The 16,964-nt window shown below is 47.5% G+C and overlaps 1 protein-coding gene across 4 annotated transcripts in view; it reads right to left on the reverse strand.

The window, feature by feature from the left end:
- Positions 1-16,964, reverse strand: part of LOC101721755 (solute carrier family 22 member 4) — a 58,241-nt gene that overhangs the window by 10,397 nt on the left and 30,880 nt on the right. For all 4 annotated transcript variants that reach the window (XM_013079055.3, XM_013079058.3, XM_087194556.1 and 1 more), the window contains exons 4-6: positions 9,286-9,457; positions 4,350-4,476; positions 711-811 (exon numbers count right to left, since the gene is read on the reverse strand). In XM_013079055.3, coding sequence (XP_012934509.3) covers positions 711-811; positions 4,350-4,476; positions 9,286-9,457 — 400 coding nt within the window. The remainder of the gene's footprint in view (positions 1-710; positions 812-4,349; positions 4,477-9,285; positions 9,458-16,964) is intronic.

Raw genomic sequence — 16,964 nt, forward strand, 5'->3', positions numbered from 1 at the left:
TGAGGACAGCCATCTGATGGCCTAGGACCCACCTGCTTAATTCAGAGGCGTAGGCTCTGTCACTGATTTTTTTTTTTGTAATTGCAAAACAGGCTGGTTCTAAAAATAGACGAGCTGCAGAATGAACCTACTAGTTCTGAGGATGAGGAATTTCCTTTTTCTTTTCTTTTTTTTCTGCCATCATGGAGCAATCAGGTTCTTTTTCTTTTTGTTTTCTTCCTCATTTCTTGGAAGGCACATTACTAAATCTAATCTGCAAAGCCAATCCATTATTGCTGCATCTAAAAACCATGTAGTTTGCCACTGGTAAGTACAGGAAGCTTGTCAAGATTCTGGTCCCATAGTGGGGTCCAGGGTATCCTAACCTTTTGCTCAATTGCTGGTTTAGCTTCAGGAAGCAGGAGCTGAATTGGCACCTCTGCTTCAGGCATTAGGAATGTCATTAGCCCTAATCCTATAGCCTTAGAAGGGAAGGAAACTCTTCTCCTGTGGGACCTAGGACTGCAAGCTTAATATTGTTCCTTTTTTGGCATTTTTTTTTCAGTATCTAGTCCCACAGATTGAATTGAGGCATTTCTAAGTACCTCACAACTCTGTAGTTTTTATTTTGCCTCATGATAACCCAGGCCTTGCCATGCTTTCCTGAATTACAGAACATTGGTTACATACCTAGGTGCTGCATCTGCATTTCCAGCTCACATATTACTTACCACAGCAGCAAAGACATAATGGTTATTTTGGCAATGTTCAAGGTCCTGAATAGGTCCAGAATGAAAACTTTTGGCTGCTTCAAGGAGGTTAGCTCTTGTAGCTAAAAGAATGCAAATAACCATGAGTTTTGAAGTAGTAAAGATGCCTCTGCATCCATGACGTGTAAGGCATGCCACCCTTAACTTCACCTTGAACGTGCTTACGAGCCTGGAGGAGAGATAAGGTCATCTACATATATGATGTTTACCCCAACTCTTTAAAATGTTTGTAGCCCATTTGGGACAGAAGGCTTGGAAATATAAAACATCAGCCCCTCCAGTTTCATTCAAAGCCTAAATTCTCATGTATTTTCCACTGACAGTCGTCTGTGGATGGCCTTTATCACCCTGATCTGTGATCCTTGTGGGCTGTTGAGTGGGGAGGGCCATGTATCCCCAAACTGTAGCCTGGAGATCATGTCTGCTTTTTACACTTTGCTTGTCTCTCAATGTCAGGACAGACTCCGGCTAGCTGGGAGACATTGGACACGTTACTATTTACCTTCTCTGAGCCTCAGTTTACTTCTCTGTGAAGTGGGTGGGGTGTGTTAATTGGGAGGTGAGAAGATTAAATGAGATCATATATATGAAGCTTGCCACACTACTTCACAGTGGATGCCCACTAAATTTTAATTGTTATTATTATTACTGCCCCATTGATGAGAAGATGCTAGCCAGAGACAATTTCTTACTTCTATCAATTTCTATCAGTAAACTTCATTCCTTTACTTTTTTCTCTTTTTTCCTTGAGATAGGACCTTGCTATGTTACCCAGGGTGGCCTTGAACTTGCAATCCTCCTGCCTCAGTATCCCGAGTAGCTGGGATTACAAGCATGTGCCACGATGCTCAGCTCATTCCTTCCTTTTAATTTGCTAGTTTTACTTGCCATGAGTTATGACTTTAGATAACTAAGATGATGAGAACTGAAGCCGAAATAAAACTGTAAGATTGGGTATGGGGGACTCTCTTGGAGATGAAGTAGGGGGATCATGGCCCGATGGCTTGTGTGTAGTCTGAGACCCAGGAAGGGTTCTGCTGTGAAGGATTTCGAATGCCAGGCCCGCCTTTGGGTCAGGGGCTCCTCAGTATTAGCATTCTTCTCTCTAGATGGTGAGATGCCTGCACAGCTCATAGCTGTATTGTTTTTTCTCTCTTGCATCATTTGGAGAACAGGCCCCCAGCAGTACCTCGCGCAGCTGTTACAACGAAGCAAAGCTGCTGCATGGACTAGCAGGGCTGGAAGTCTCCTGGGGATACTAGGGATGCCAAACACGTACAGGACCCATGGGGCAGGCCGGTGCCCACACGGGACTCATCCACAGGAACCTCACTAAAATGCAGATTCCAGGGCTCAGGATGTAGGTCAGGACTACAGTGCTCGCTTAGCATGTATGAGGCCCTGGGTTCAATCCCAGTGTTGAAGCAGAGGAAGGAGGAAGAGGAGGGGAGGGAGGAGGAGAAAAGAGGGGAGGGGAAAAGGAGGAGAGAAGCAGGAAGAGCTCCATATAAAATTGTGATGAGCAGCCGGGTTGAAAACCTCAGGACAAAAGTCTCCCTGTGTCCAGGGGTTGTCCCTGGCATGGATGGAGCCGAGCCACCAAAAGGCCAAAAGACAAGGTGCATAAACAGCTTGAAGGTGCTTCTGAAGCCAGGGAAACTTAAGATTGCTTTCCAAGGTGATGAGACTATATTTTTTCCTCTCCTAGTTAATGCCACTGCCCCTAACATGCAAAAGAAAAAAAACATTGTTTATCAGAGCATGAACTTTGATATCTGAGAGACTTGGTTTGCAAATCCTCTTAATGGCTGTGTGATTCTGGGCAAGTCACTTAATTTCTCCATGCCTCAGTTCCCTCTCCTGAGAAAGGAGACTAATGAGTCAGATATCTGCCAAGCATTTGCGAGGCTCTTGGTTATCACTGCATAGCTGAGTCCGCCGGCTCTGGAGGTCCTCTTACAGCAGCCTGTGTCTGGAAGCCACAAGCTCTCCTTCCCTCGGTGGGCTGTGCTGACCAGGCTGGATGTGCATCAGGGCAGAGCAGAAGCCCAGGTTTTGATGCTGGTCTTTATTTTCATTTATCCACAGCTATATAGCTGTTTTATGATGCCGCCATCTGGGTAGGTCTGGTCTCCATGATTAGACATTTCTTGAAGATAGGAATCATACAGGCTACAAATCCAATAAATATTAAGAAATACACAGCCCTGAAAGGTGGTGGTGTTAGACACTCCCAACGTCTTGCAATTTTTGCAGCCAGTGAAGTTGACTAAAACTGGGGATGGACTTCTTGATTTGAAGGGCAAAAAATTAAGGAAGTTTTGTCATGGGCAGGCTTCTGCGACCTGGTGTGTTGCCACTGTAATGATGCCTCCAGCTGGGGCCAGGTTATGTGCTTCAGGAAAAGGTCCTGACGGCCAGGGGTAGAGGAGGCCTCTTGGGGCGCTGCCACCACTACATGCTCCACAGTTCTGCTTCCTGAGGTAGCTCAGAGTGCAGCTGCCGCCGGCTCCTTCGGGTGCTCTGGAGGCCCCTGTCATCTAGCCGGGACTGCCCTCCCCATCCTTGCCAGTCACTGAAGTGAGTCCTGCTGTCCTCCTGGCACGTACCTGCCTCTTTGCCCTTGGGCCACCCTGCTTTCTTACTCGGTACCACTGGCACGTGGTGTCCACTCCTTGGGTCCTTAGCATTTCCTCCCTTTTGTCATTACTCGCCTTTTCATCTAATCTTCTTGCCCTCTTAACCACATTCTGTGCTTCTTCCACGAAGGTGCTTGTCTCTAGAGGCCAGCAGAGCATGGCACCCTCCATGTCCCCACTGTGAGGAAGCGTGGGTGCTTCCACAGAGCATCAGCTGTTCCTGCGGCCCTCCGCCCTCAGAGGCGAACCCCACGCCTGCACTCAGAGGTCACAAGGCCCTTGACAGGCCCTGTAGCCAGACTAAAGACAGCTGCCTCAGCAGGCTGCGGTGAGAGTCAGGATACAGTAGGGAAACTGGGGTGAACGAACCTTAAACACATTTTTTTCCTCACTTAATCTGGATATTTATGAGTCATTAGTACACAGTTGCATCAATCATTGGATATATTGAACTTAATTCTCTTTTAAATTTTGGTAGTGATGGAGATCAAAACCAGGGCCCTATGCAACCTAGGCAAGAACTCTACCACCAAGCTGCATCCCCAGCTATCACTATGAGCCAGTGAAAATCTTATGAGGACTCCTTCCCAATGGTTTAAAAAGAGCCTCCCCGGAGGGGAGGTTCATGCCTGTAATCCCAGAAGGCACGAGTTTAGAATACTACGTAATTCTAAAACAGCCCTTTACAGTGGATTTATGAGGCAGGGGTCTCACTATGTTGCCTACGCTGACTAGAAACTCCTGGGCTTAAGAAATCCCCCTTCCTCAGCCCCTCAAGAAGCTAGGACTACTGATGCCAGCTGCCATGCCCAACTGGATTTTATCCCAGAATATAATCATGATCGTATTCCTCACCTTGTCTACTACTTGGTAGGCACTTAATAAATACGGAATTAAATTAAATTCCATCAAACCAAGAATTCAGAGCTGACCTTAAGAGGAAACATCTGCAAATTCTTACCTCTATAGGATCAAATATCACTGCAGGCATAGTCACGTTGTTCATCTGTGCAGCTTTTTGGATGATATCTTCAGCCTCTCGAAATCTTTTCTGGGATATCAGCCACCGGGGAGATTCAGGAATAAACCTAGAATTCATTTTCAATAGTTAATAATTTTTCACCACAGTGGAGGTTGACACTGTCATTTCTCAGACACTCTCACCCAGAGACATGGCTATCGGGGCCATTTTAATTTTGAAAAGTTCTAGTTTGTCTTTATTTAAAATTTATTTACTTTTTTTGGTAGATATTTACTTTTTTGTACAGGGAATTGATCACAGGGCCTCATGCATGCTAGACAAGTGCTCTACAACTAAGTTACATCCCATGCCTGTATTTTTATTTTAATCGACCTATAGGGCTGGGGATTTAGCTCAGTGGTTCTGCCATCTGACTCGCAAGTGCCAGGACCCGAGTTTGATCCTTGGTACCAAAAAACCCCCCAAAACCGAAAGACATAATAATTATACATATGTCTGAGGTACAGTATACAGGTATACAATGTGTAATATGCAGCCGGTCTTTTTTGTTTGTTTGTTTGAGACAGAGTCTCCCTATGTAATTGCAGGCTGGCCTTGAACTCACTATGGAGCCCAGAGTGGCCTCCAACTCTCAGCAATCCTCTAGCCTCAGCCTCCCAAGTGCTGGGATAACAGGTGTGAGCCACCACATCTGGCATACTGTGTCATGGGTGTGTGATGCTGGACCACTGGAAGGGAGTCCTCATAAGATTTCCACTGTCTTATAGAAATAATAAAAGCATCTTCAAACTCCAAAGTTCTGATCAAATTGTTATGCATAAGCCCTGGACTAGACCCTGAAGCTGACCTTCGCTGTGGTGTGTTTGACCCTGGGAGCTGCAGAGGACCATCAGAAGTGGAAGAGCCAGTGGGGCTTCTCAAGGACACGGTCCCCGGGCTGTAAGAACCCCCAAAGAGACTGTCCCTCCAGTGTTTCCCTGCCATGGGGCATCCTGGGGTGCTCACACCTTCCCCGGGTAAAGGACAGCCAGGGCCCCTGTGTCCACCAGCTTTTCCCACAGCCAGAGGGGTGGACAGAGACTAATGCTGCCCTGGGCTGCCCCTGCGGCTTTCAGCATGTTCACAGGTCAGTGAGTATCCGGCCACCTTTTGGGAGATGAGTCTCCATGTCGTCTTTAAAAAAAAAAAATCTAAAAATTTAATTTCTACAAATTATATATGCCAGATATACTTATAACTTATGTTGCCAGACATACTTATAACTTATGTTCAAATGCAGTTGCAAATATAGGACTGTATTTTTTCCTAATTTTAATTTCTTAGACACTCTTAGCTATTCTCCTGCCAGATTTTATTTTCCTTACTTAGGTATTAGTACTTAGTTATGCTAGAACATAAATTACAAGTAGCACACACAGAACCTCCCTATAATTAATAGACCCCAAAGCTTCAGTGGGAATTAGCTCAGAGCAAAACACAGTATTGCACAGCCAACCAGCAACCGCATTCCCCAGCCTCCTAGGACACAGGTTGGACAGGAGCCTAGCTCGAATTTTTCAGAATATTCCCTTCACTTGGTTCCTGTAGGAACTGTGACAATGTTCTCTCACTGACCTTCAGTAATTAGAGCTGTGTTGTCTAATAGAAACTTCTGAAATCTGCAAATCTATGCTGTCCAATAGAGCACACACTAACCACACGTGGCTACTATGCTAGTATAATTAGTAGGACTGAAGAGATGGAAATATGACTTTATTTGCTTTTAATTAAGTTGACTAGCCCCATGTGGTTGGCGGCTACTGGATTAGGGCAGAATTAATCTTACTACATAGCCACTACTGTACTTCTGGGCTGCCCGTGCGTCTGAGTCATATCTTCCCCCAACAAGGCTTTGCGCAGAAATATCCTTCCTTCCTTTCTCAGGCTCTCGGGGACATCATTGCCCCCGAAGTCCTAGTGTGGAGTCAGCCAGAAATGGCAAAGCTTTCCCCACCTTCCACCAAGGGGCTCCTTTCCCAGCCAGAGCCCCGTGCCCTACCCACTGTCAGTGCACCTGTGGCCTTACCGCCAAGCCTTGGAAAGGGAATTTGGGATGAAGTAAATCTCAGACCATGTGCAGGTGCTCTATGTGGGTTTTCCTCCCATTTCCAGGGCCACTGGGGTCTCTGCTTTCAAACTGTCTTCCTTTTCTTGGTGCACAAAATTTCAGGTCTGGTGGACCATTTCAAAAGCCAGCAGAGTGCCAAATGAGGCTGTACACTCGGGTCTGAAGCTTCATGTTCTCTTCTGATTAAAGAGGGGTGGGTTTGGCTGGAGCGTCTGTCACATACTGAGCAGGCACCCCCATCCCACCCCAGCCCTCTGGCTGAGGAGCTTCGCTTCAGAAAGTTCCCCTTCAAGGAACAGTCATTTAGAAGAAAGTGGTTTTATTTTTGTAGGAAAACGAAAAGATTGTTGTCAAACTCTCAGGACGAACACTCGGCTGATTATTGGTGACCCGAAGCTGCCCTCTGTTGGGTACAGCGAGTCCACAGCCAGGAGCATTCGTGAAAGAACTCTCCCAAGGGCAGAGGGAGGAAGTGTCTTATGGGATGGGGCTTTCCTGCTGGAAATTCAGGGGGCCAACCATCAGGGCAGTTCTCCCTGTGGATCACAGAGTATTAATGTGTGTGTGGCCGTCAGAGCCCTTCGACTGTTACTCTTCCTCTTCCTGTGTCTGTCTGCTTCTCTCGCGCGCGTGCATAAAATCATAGTGTCATAAAGTGGATTATAACATGTTTTAAAAGTACTGATTGCTTAAGCCAAAATGGCAACTAGAGCCAGGGAACATAGATTATTAAAATTATTCATCTGAAAAAAATTATCCATCTGAAAAGGCAGAAAATAACCTTATCTTGTGTCTGCAGAGAACTTCTGTTCACCAGCATCTTTTCCCATAAATTCAGGTAGCAAGGGGGTTGTGGGAAGCAGGAAGGAGGCACGTGACGAGGATGGGGATGATGCCTCAGGCCAGAAAACTGCTCTGCTCCTGTAAGTCTGGGGGCTTCCTTTGGAGGCAGACTGTGCAGATAGTGAGCTGCTCTCATGCACTGACCCTCAGCTGGGCTCCAGCAGAGTTCCAATGAATCAGAGAAATATTTGGTCTTTAAAAATCTCTCTCATATTCCAGGAAATTAAAAATTTCTTTTTTCTTTCTCCATACCCTCCCCATGCCAAGAGTTTACAGTGGTAACCACTGGAGCCTTATAGGTGACAGGATGACAAGTCATGGGAGTGGTCCAATCTGAGCCACCCGGACAGAAAGGCCTATGGGGGCCGCCTGCTAACTCTTACTGCTGTCTGACCATGTAGCAAGATGAAGGGCCCTTCCCATGTCTCTGTCTGCCTCTCTCTCTCTCTCTCTCTCTCTCTCTCTCTCTCTCTCTCTGATAGTTTTCCAGGCAGGATGTGACAGGGCAACCAGGAGGTTTGGTCTTAAACCATGAATTCAGAAAATGATCAAAGAAACTTTTATTCTGTAGTTATAGTTACATAAGCAGGTACAGCTCAAACAGTTCAGCAAAATCATTCACTAGTGGAAGATTCGATTTTTATAAAATGAAGCTAAGCCAGTGGAAGAAATCCTTTCTTCTTGTTTCTTCTTTTTCCTTGTTTAAATGTGAAAAAGAAATGGGAAATCTCCTGAAGGGGCAAAAGGGGGTATAGCTGAGCCCATATTCTGTTGTTTCTAATCTGTTCTTTCACCTGAAATCTTCCAGTTAATCATGTTGGAGAAGACTGAGGGTAGAATCTCCAAACTTTATTATTCCTATAACTGTTGTGTCTAAATTGAGTTGAGGAGGAGCTGGGAGGATAGCTCAGTGGCAGAATGCTTGCCTTATATGCATGAGGCCCTAGGTTAGATTAATCCCTAGCATCAAAGCAGAAGAAAAAAGAAAAAAATTTCTTTTGAGTTGCAAGACTGTGGGAAGACAGAAGAGAACATTTCAGCAATTCTTTAAACCAAAGCAATTCTGGGGCAAGGGATTTAGCTCAGTGGTTCTGCCACCTGCCTCCTAAGCGCAATGTCCAGAGTTTGATCCCAGTACCAAACAAACAAAAACAAAAGCGATTCCCTCACTCTTCAGGACAAAGCAGACAAAGGGCACACCTTTGGTATTATTCATGGCAAGCACTTACATGTTCCTTGGTATTTGGGGGGAATTGGTTCCAGGAGCCCCTGTTGATATGAAGCTCCTTAGATGTTCAAGTCCTTTCTATAAGGTAGCACAGCATTTGCATGTAATCTATGCGCATCCTCCTCTGTAGACCCTTATATTCATACATTTCTGTGGGGGTGGGTGGGGGTGTGTACTTTGGGAGGAGGGTACTGGGGATTGAACCTTCACACATGCTTAGCTCACTCTACCACCGAGTTACTACTAGCTCCTTGCTATCTAATGTCATGTAAATAGCTGTGGTGCCATATTGTTTAGGGAATATTGCAAGAAAAAGTCTCCATGCTCAGTACACATTCATTTAACCTTTTTTTTTTTGCCATCCTCTTTTGGTTGACTCCACAGAACCCAAGGACACAGAGGGCCGACGGCAGTGTGGTTGAACAAAGAGATTTTCTAGAGAAAGAAAAGTGCCGAAAGCGGGGGGCAGAATGAAAAAGAAAACCCAACAATCCGGTCGCCACAAACAACAGCCAGCCACAGCCTGGAGCAGGAGAGGCTGGGAGGGACTGGAATGCCTGAGGACAGGGCTCTGTGGGGTAGTGGATGGTCACACCCCAGTGCACGGCCCACACACAGAGGCAGAGCCTCTCCCTTTTCCGCAGCCTTCCAGAGTGGAGGCCGAGGTTGGCACCAGGCCCCCACTCCCAGTGTCTCAGGGCACAACCAGGGGCTGACAGGGGAGGCGGTGCACTCACCACCACAGGGGGACGCACAGCACCCCGGGCACCGTCAGCGCCAGCAGCAGGATCCTCCAATCTCTGATGAAGTAAGCCAACAGCGGCAGCAGCATGTAGCCGATTGCAAAAAATGTGCACACCCCTAAGGTGGAGAATATTAGACGAGCTGACTTGCCAAGGATTTCTGCTCCTGTTCAAAACAAGGGAGGAGGATTAGCATCTGGACTCGCTTTCATATTTGCTTTGCATGTCATTACCTGGAAGCTGGAGTTCAAACTGTGGCCGCTTAGAAAAAGGAAAAGGTGCTCACTTCACGGCCAGAGCAGGAGTGGAAGGGTGGGGAGGTGGAAAGGTGTCCAAGATGGGTTTTCATGAAAATTTTAAAGGAGCCATAGATTTGCTTTGTTTTGTGTTTGTTTTTTGAGACGGAATCTTGATATGCTGCCCAGGTGGGTTTTGAACTTGTAAGATCAAGTGATTCTCCCACTTCAGTACCCACCCTTCCAGTACTAGAGATTGAACCCAGAACCTTTGCACTGAGCTACATCCCCAGCCCTTTCTTTTTCTTTTATTTTGAGTTGCAAAGCTGGGTTTGAATTTGTGATCCTCACGCCCTCACCCCCAGTGCTGGGATTATAGGTGCGCACCATCATCTCAGGTCACAGGAATGTGACAGTCCCTTCTGAGAATGCTGCACTTCCAGAATCAGAGCTCCAGCACGAGGAGCAGAGACTGCCTAGCCTGCAGGAAGGTGGCTCTTGTGCGGGCTGTGTGGGATCAGGTGCGGTTATTCTGTTCCACATGTCTAACTGTCAGTAAACTGGCATTGGCCCAACGGGAAACCAAGGACACTCAGTTTCCTAGCTGTTAGGACACCCTTTCTCACCTTGCGTCCTGACTCATAAACAGGAGCTGGCCACACACCCAGGGAACTCTGCTGAGCTTTCCCAGAGCCCCAGAACACCGGCCCAAGGCCGAGGCGTCCGGGTGTTTTTTGGGAAAGGACACGCTGGCAGCTGTGGGACCCTGCCCTGTTCACCACCACAGTGGACCGACTGCTCAGCACTGGCTCTTCCACACCGCAGGACCCTTCAGAGCTCTGGGCTTGAGACAGGGAGTCCACGAGCAAGCTCCTCCGGTTATAGAGCCCCAGGCCTTCCCAGAATCCATTCTGGGTCCTCTGCCCCAGGAGAGGACTACAACACAGATAAATTCAAAGGTCGCATAGCTTTCAAGAAAGATTTTCTTAATCATATTTGTATGCCCTAAACACTAAGAGATTAATCCAAAGAAGCAGCAACATTGCTGCTTCAGCTTCCCCGTTCCCCTCCCACTCAGCAGAACTCAGCGGTTCCATCATAAGCAACCACTTAAGAGCCCTGCTCTGCACCTCCAGCGCTGTGCCTCTGCCTCCCAGCTGCCCAGGGCATTTCTCAGCCTATAAACTTGTTTCTAAGGATGGAGGCTGTCTCAGTCACTTCCCTTGTGGCTGGGACTCGTTATGTGACATTCACAATTTAAGGGAGGAAAGGTTTATTCTGGCTCACGTTTCAGTCCATGGTAGGTGGCTCCCAGGCAGGAGGGCCTGGCAGAGGGGCAGGGCAGACAGCCAAGGGAGGAGCCAGGAAGGCAGACCCACGGTGAGTGCCTCTTCCCAGTCACGCCCCTCTCTGGACAGCGAGTCAGCTAGAAGACCCCGTAATGCAGTCACCTGTCAAGGTCCTGCTTATGATCCCATGGGGTTTTGGGGGACATCTAGATAGAAACCCTAACAGGGCCTGACTTCTTGGAGGAGCATGCATGTGATTTTCAGGTTTTTTCGTACTTTATGAATGACTTTCCTAACATGCCATGGTTTCTAAGCCCATTAGCTGGGAGGACAATAAGAAAATGAATAGGGTGTGCTTTGTTCCTAAGCAGAAATTCACAAGTGAAATAGCGGAGGATCTGATCATGGAAAAGGAAAATGCAAGTGAGAATCTTGTAGGATTGCGAGGCCAGAGGCGCCTCATCCTTCATAGGCTTGATACGAGAAGCGAGAGAGAAGGCTACCACTGGGCTCGGGATAAACTCCTCCGCTATGCTGGGACCAGAACAGAGCTGTTTCAATTACAGAGTACCCAGGGGGAGAAGAAGCTTTGTAAATTTACCTCTTTGCCTTGCTGTGGAATAACGTGAGTCGTTCAAACCCAGACAATTCCTTATTAGCGCTACCTTCTGCTCTCTGACTTAGGCAATCACACTTCTTAAAACACCATCACCATCATCACCACCACGACCACCACCATCATCTCATCATCATCATCAGCAGCATCATCATCATCACAGATGGCACTGATTTTGGAGTAAGCACTGTGAGCCAGGTTCTAGGCTAAGCATTCACATCTATTATATCTTTGAACTCTTCAAAACAGTTATAGAAGAACTAATGTTACCACTATTTTTTTTCTGGGCCTGGGAATCCAACTCAAGACCTTGCACTTCCCAGGCAGGTGACACTGCTGAGCTACATCCCCAGCCCTTACTACCACTGTTTTACACTGATTCAGCTGAGACTTAAGCAGCTAATGCCAATTACATAAACTCATAATAAGTGGGACACTCAGGGTTTAAATCATATCTGTTTGACCTATGGATACTGGTGTAGTCTCCAAGAAATGAACCCCCAGGGCAAAGCCTTGGTCCTGTGCAGTAGTTCTTGAACTAAGAAACTAGTGGAGCCCCGATGGGAGATGGGAGGGGCTGTCCCCACCTCTCGGAAGTGAGGATTTTCGTCTTCCTGTCCTTGGCTTGTCACTGTACCACCAGCCGGAGCCCCTTTGAGGAACACTAGGAGGGGAATCCTGGTTCCTGCAGACCTCACGGCCTGCAGCTGCCACAAACACCCCAAGTTAACTGGCCATGTGACAGTTGATAGTGGTCACTCCGGTCTCTGCTGACGGGAATCCCTGTCCTTCTGCCTCTCTCCCCAAATCTTCATGGAGTAAGTTGAGGTATAAATACATAAATGCGGTACAGAAATTGCCTTATTTGCACTGCAGTCTCCTAGGGGAGAACTAGGCGGGTGCCAGGGAGGAGCAAGGACTCACTCCTGGCAATGTGGGGGAAGCTCGCTCCCTGGTGAGCAGCAGACACAGGCCATAGTGGAGATTTTTGCTCCAGGACAAACTCTGGGTGGTCTTGGTCTGGTTGGGCCTCGGTCTCCTGAGAGTGAAACTCTGACGTCTCAGCCAAAGGGGCCTGTTTGGGCTAGGACGAGGGCCTGAGTAGTTCTAGGAGAATTTTCCCACTAGCTGTCACCTCCTCCTGAATCAGAGCACTTTCTAAGAAGGACTGAGCAGGGCCAGGCAGCTCAGGGCCCTTCTGAGACAGTCAGTCCCAGAGCCACAGGCACACTCCACGTGGGGGACTCCCACGCCCATCAGGGCCCAAAGGCTGCAGAGGACCCCAGCTCAAGAAATGAAACTGCAGTGCGGCTGCCAGGGTCTGGGGGCAGAGGAGCATCCCCAGGTGGTGTGTGGAGCCCATGGCTCCTCGATGCTAAGTCCTGGCTACAGTGACTGGAGTTATAAGGACAGAGATAATGAATGTGGAGTGCCTAGCAGTACGCTCAGTTATCCCTTTATCCCAGTGCCACAGCTGAAATGTGTAGATGGCAGCGGGGAGACAGCAAGCACTGTTCAAGGGAATGGCCCGGTGGAAAATTGTAGAACCTCTCTGCTCCCTAGAAACTGCTTAGAAATCTCATCAAGTCAGGGGGTGTTCTGCTCAGGGCGCTCTAGACCAGGCTTTTCCTGTCTCTGCCTATACCTAGCAACGTTATCTACACTTTCTCCACCACGGCCCCCATCCCTGCTCAGCCAGGAGTGAGTCCTTACTGCTCCCTGGCACCCGCCTAGTTCTTCCCTAGGAGACTGCAGTGCAAATAAGGCAATTTCTGTACCACGTTCATGTATTTGTACTCAACTTACTCCATGAAGATTTTGAGGCTGTTTATAATTTAAATACAATAAAACTATGGCACTATTAGGTAAAATGTTTTTAAAAGTAAAAACTTGTATCTTGAACAAAAAACACAAATATGCAACATCACTTTGCAAAAAGTCTGGCAGTTCCTCAAAAGGTTGAACACAGAGTTACCATATGACCCAGCCATTCCATCCTAGGTACATACCCAAGGGAACTAAAAACATATGTCCACACCAAAACTTATATTAAAATGCTCATAGTATTATTCATAATACTGCCACATGGAAATAACCCAGATATCTCCTAACTGATGAACTGATGAACAAAATGTGTTGTATTTCTACAGTGGAATATTGATTCATGGTACAATGTGGCCTGTCCTTGAAAATATTAAGTGAAGGAAGTTAGTCTCAAAGGCCACACACTGTATGATTCCCTATGTATGAAATGCCCAGGATAGGCAAACCCATAGAGACAAAGTGGAGTAATAATTGCCAGAGGTTAAATGAGGGCCTAAGAGCAGGGCCTCCATCTGATGAGACTGCTGTTCTTATGAAGAGACACCCACCAAGCATGGCGGCACACACCTATGACCTCAGCACTCTGAGAGGTTGAGGCAGGAGGACTGCAATTACGCCCAGCCTGGGCAGCGTAATGACTTAGTGAGTCTTGTCTCAAAATAAGAAGGAAGGAAGCAAGGAAGGAAAGGAGGGAAGGAAGAAAGAGAGAGAGAGAGAGAGAGAGAGAGAGAGGCTGTGCCCTTCTCCTGATCCCCGCTGTGCTGCACAGAGGGGATGCATGTGAGCACACAGGGGTGCAGCCATGTGCAACCCATTTGCATGTGAGCACATAGGGGTGCAGCCATGTGCAACCCAGCGGGGAGAGCTCTCACCAGCCCCCAGCCCGAAGGCTCCCTCAGTTTAGCCTTCTTTTATTCTCTAGAACTGTGGAGAACTGCATTTTTCTCGTTGAAGCCACCCCAGCCTATGGTATTTGCTTATGATGTCCTACTTCAGTGACTAAAACAGAACTATATTGTAATTTAAAAGCATTTTGGGCCAGGGATTTAGCTCAGTGGTTCCACTGCCAGACTCGCAAGCGCAAGGTCCTGAGTTCGATCCCCTGTACCCACCCCGCCAAAAATTTTTTTTTTAAAAGCATCTGGGGCTGGAGTTACAGCTCAGTGGTATAGCACTTGCCTAATATCCATAAGGCCTTGGGCTCCATTTGCAGCAGTGCAAGAAAAATAAAAATTAAATTAAAAAACCCAACTACATATAAAAGCTGCTGATAAAAACTGAACAATTAATGTAGCTCAGTTTACAACTTGCCTGAGCTTACTGGTAGCCAAAGTTATAATGGAAGATGCCGTCAGCTATACATTCATCAAAAGGGGAAATACCTAGGTATCAGAGGAAAGAAAGCTTTAAACAGCTCAGCATGTCCAAAGAAATGTCACATGGAAGGCTGAGGTTAGGAGAACTGGAAGATGTCGAATTAATGAGTCCAGCTTAATGAGATAGGAGGCAGTTAACTTTCCGGGCAGGAGACAGGTAAGCAGTTAGTTGTGGAGGATGTAAGGTGCCCTGGCCACCTGTGAATCACACCTATGAGCTGCGAACAGGCTCATTGGGTAAATGAGAAACAATGGAAGACTGTGAAGGAGTTGGATCTGGGTAGGATTAGTGTCCTTGGTCCTGAGTCCTCATTTCCTCTTACATCAGTGACATGCTAGCAGGACGACCCCTGCAGGTGTATCTCCATTAGACTGCTTTGGACCGCACTGGTTTTTCCATGCCTCTTTTTAGAATCCTATGACTCTCATGGATTTGATGATGATTTTTTTTCTCTTCTCTCTTTTTTTTTGGTACTGGGGATTGAACTTGGTACCTGCCTGCAAGGCAGGCAGCAGAACCACTGAGCTAAATCCCCGCCCCCGATGATGATTTTTTTAAAGCAGCACTAGGAGAGGACTCATTTCTGCTTTTTGTTTTCAACCCTGGAGGATGAACTCACTCTCTTTTCTATTAAAATTTATTTTGAGACAGGCTCTTGCTAAGTTGCTAAGCTGCCCAGTTGTTCAGGCAGGGTTCAGACTTGCAGTCCTCCTGCCTCAGCATCATACCTCATCATACCTCATCATACCTCATCATACCTCAGAGTCCCAGGATGACAGGCATGGACCACCATACCTGCAGCGTGTGCATTTCTTTACGATGTAAAACCATGAAAGCTGGTTAGGTCAGTTTTCTAGTTTAATGGGAAGATTCCTAACACTGGAGTTATTACTGAAGAGCCAGGGGGCAAAAGTGAAGGAGCAAACAGAAATTCTTAGCCCAGACGCTATCTTTTGGTTTACTTTAATCAAATCAGACCTGGATGATTCGTCCCAGCCCAAGGAAAAATATAAAAATAATTAGAATTAAATAAAATGAAATCTGAAATTTGGCTTGAAACACCAGAGGGCGCTCCTGTGCCGTGGGACGCGAACAGCCCCCAAGTCCTTGCCTTGTCAGTCCCCCTCATACCAGGCCCAGACTGCTGAATCCAGCCGCTCTGGAACAGGCTGGGCTTTCAGTGACTTTCAAACTTTCAGACTCAAGAACCCCACACAGCAATCTCATATCAGGACCGAAGTCCCTGGTGCAACAGGCATGCCAGGAGCTGACAGGAGTGGTGCACCCAGCATCCCGCCCCATCACAAACTCAGCGCATCTAGGCTCAGACTGACACTCCGCTCATACACTTCTCAGCCCTGCATTTGAGACCACAGACTGTGGGGGAGCCTGGAGGGCAGAGGATGGTACTGCCAGGCCTCAAGGGGCAGATCTTTCCTGAAGGAGCCCGAGGTCTGTTCTTACCTCATCCACTGTCAGAGGAGAGACTCCGGGGCCTCAGAAACATCCTGTGCAGGGCAGAGGCGGGTTTAGCTCTGCAGAATCTGGGGGTACCACTGCCCAGCACCCCCACCTTGCTCCTGCTCCTGATGGGATGCTCTGGCTTCTGTCCCTCCCACAGAGTCTCCAAGGCCTTCTGTGATGTGGGTCAGCTGGTCATGGGCTGAATCCTCTGTAGGGGGAGGCCTGTTTAGTTCCTGGGATGGGTCTGGCCCAAGGAGAGCACCTAGTTTGGCTTTGGAGCTATGAGGAGGCTATAATTTCTGTCCCAAGTCCATCTACTCTCCACTTCCTAGTGCCAGTGGCATGTAGCTAGCTCCCTGTGCTTTCTACACAAATGATCTTAAAGTAAATCCTGTCCCCTGCAGGAAGGAAAGCAGCCTCCTCCTGCCCGGGTCTACTGAAGTCTGCTATCTGCTGGGACTGTGTGGGTTCAGCATGCTCTCCCTACCTCCTTTCCTCTCTCCTCCCTCAGTAGAAGCCTAGACTGGCCTGAGGCAAGCAACCCTTCATAAATAGTTAAAGGAGTAGAATTTGGAAAATTACGTCTTGGCAGTCTGACAGACGCTGTACATGTCTTCAACTAAGAGAACATCGCATCTCCAAAGCCAAAGAGTCATCAAAGTCTTGAAAGCTATGAGTTACCCAGCCAGATGCAGACTTTTGAAACAAGAAGAATCATAGCTCGAACTCCAACTCAAGGGGCACCATTCGTAATCACACCGTGACAATAGTGACAATAGATATAAACCGGGGCAGTGCCAAGCCAACGAGAATGATCGCACCAAAGCTATAGGAGCTGGTGTCAGTTGTGCTAGAGGTGCCCTTCCT

Source organism: Heterocephalus glaber, unplaced genomic scaffold (assembly GCF_053883595.1).
Source record: "Heterocephalus glaber isolate CG9 unplaced genomic scaffold, H.glaber_assembly_v1.0 deba00001606, whole genome shotgun sequence".
Classification (NCBI taxonomy): domain Eukaryota; kingdom Metazoa; phylum Chordata; class Mammalia; order Rodentia; family Bathyergidae; genus Heterocephalus; species Heterocephalus glaber.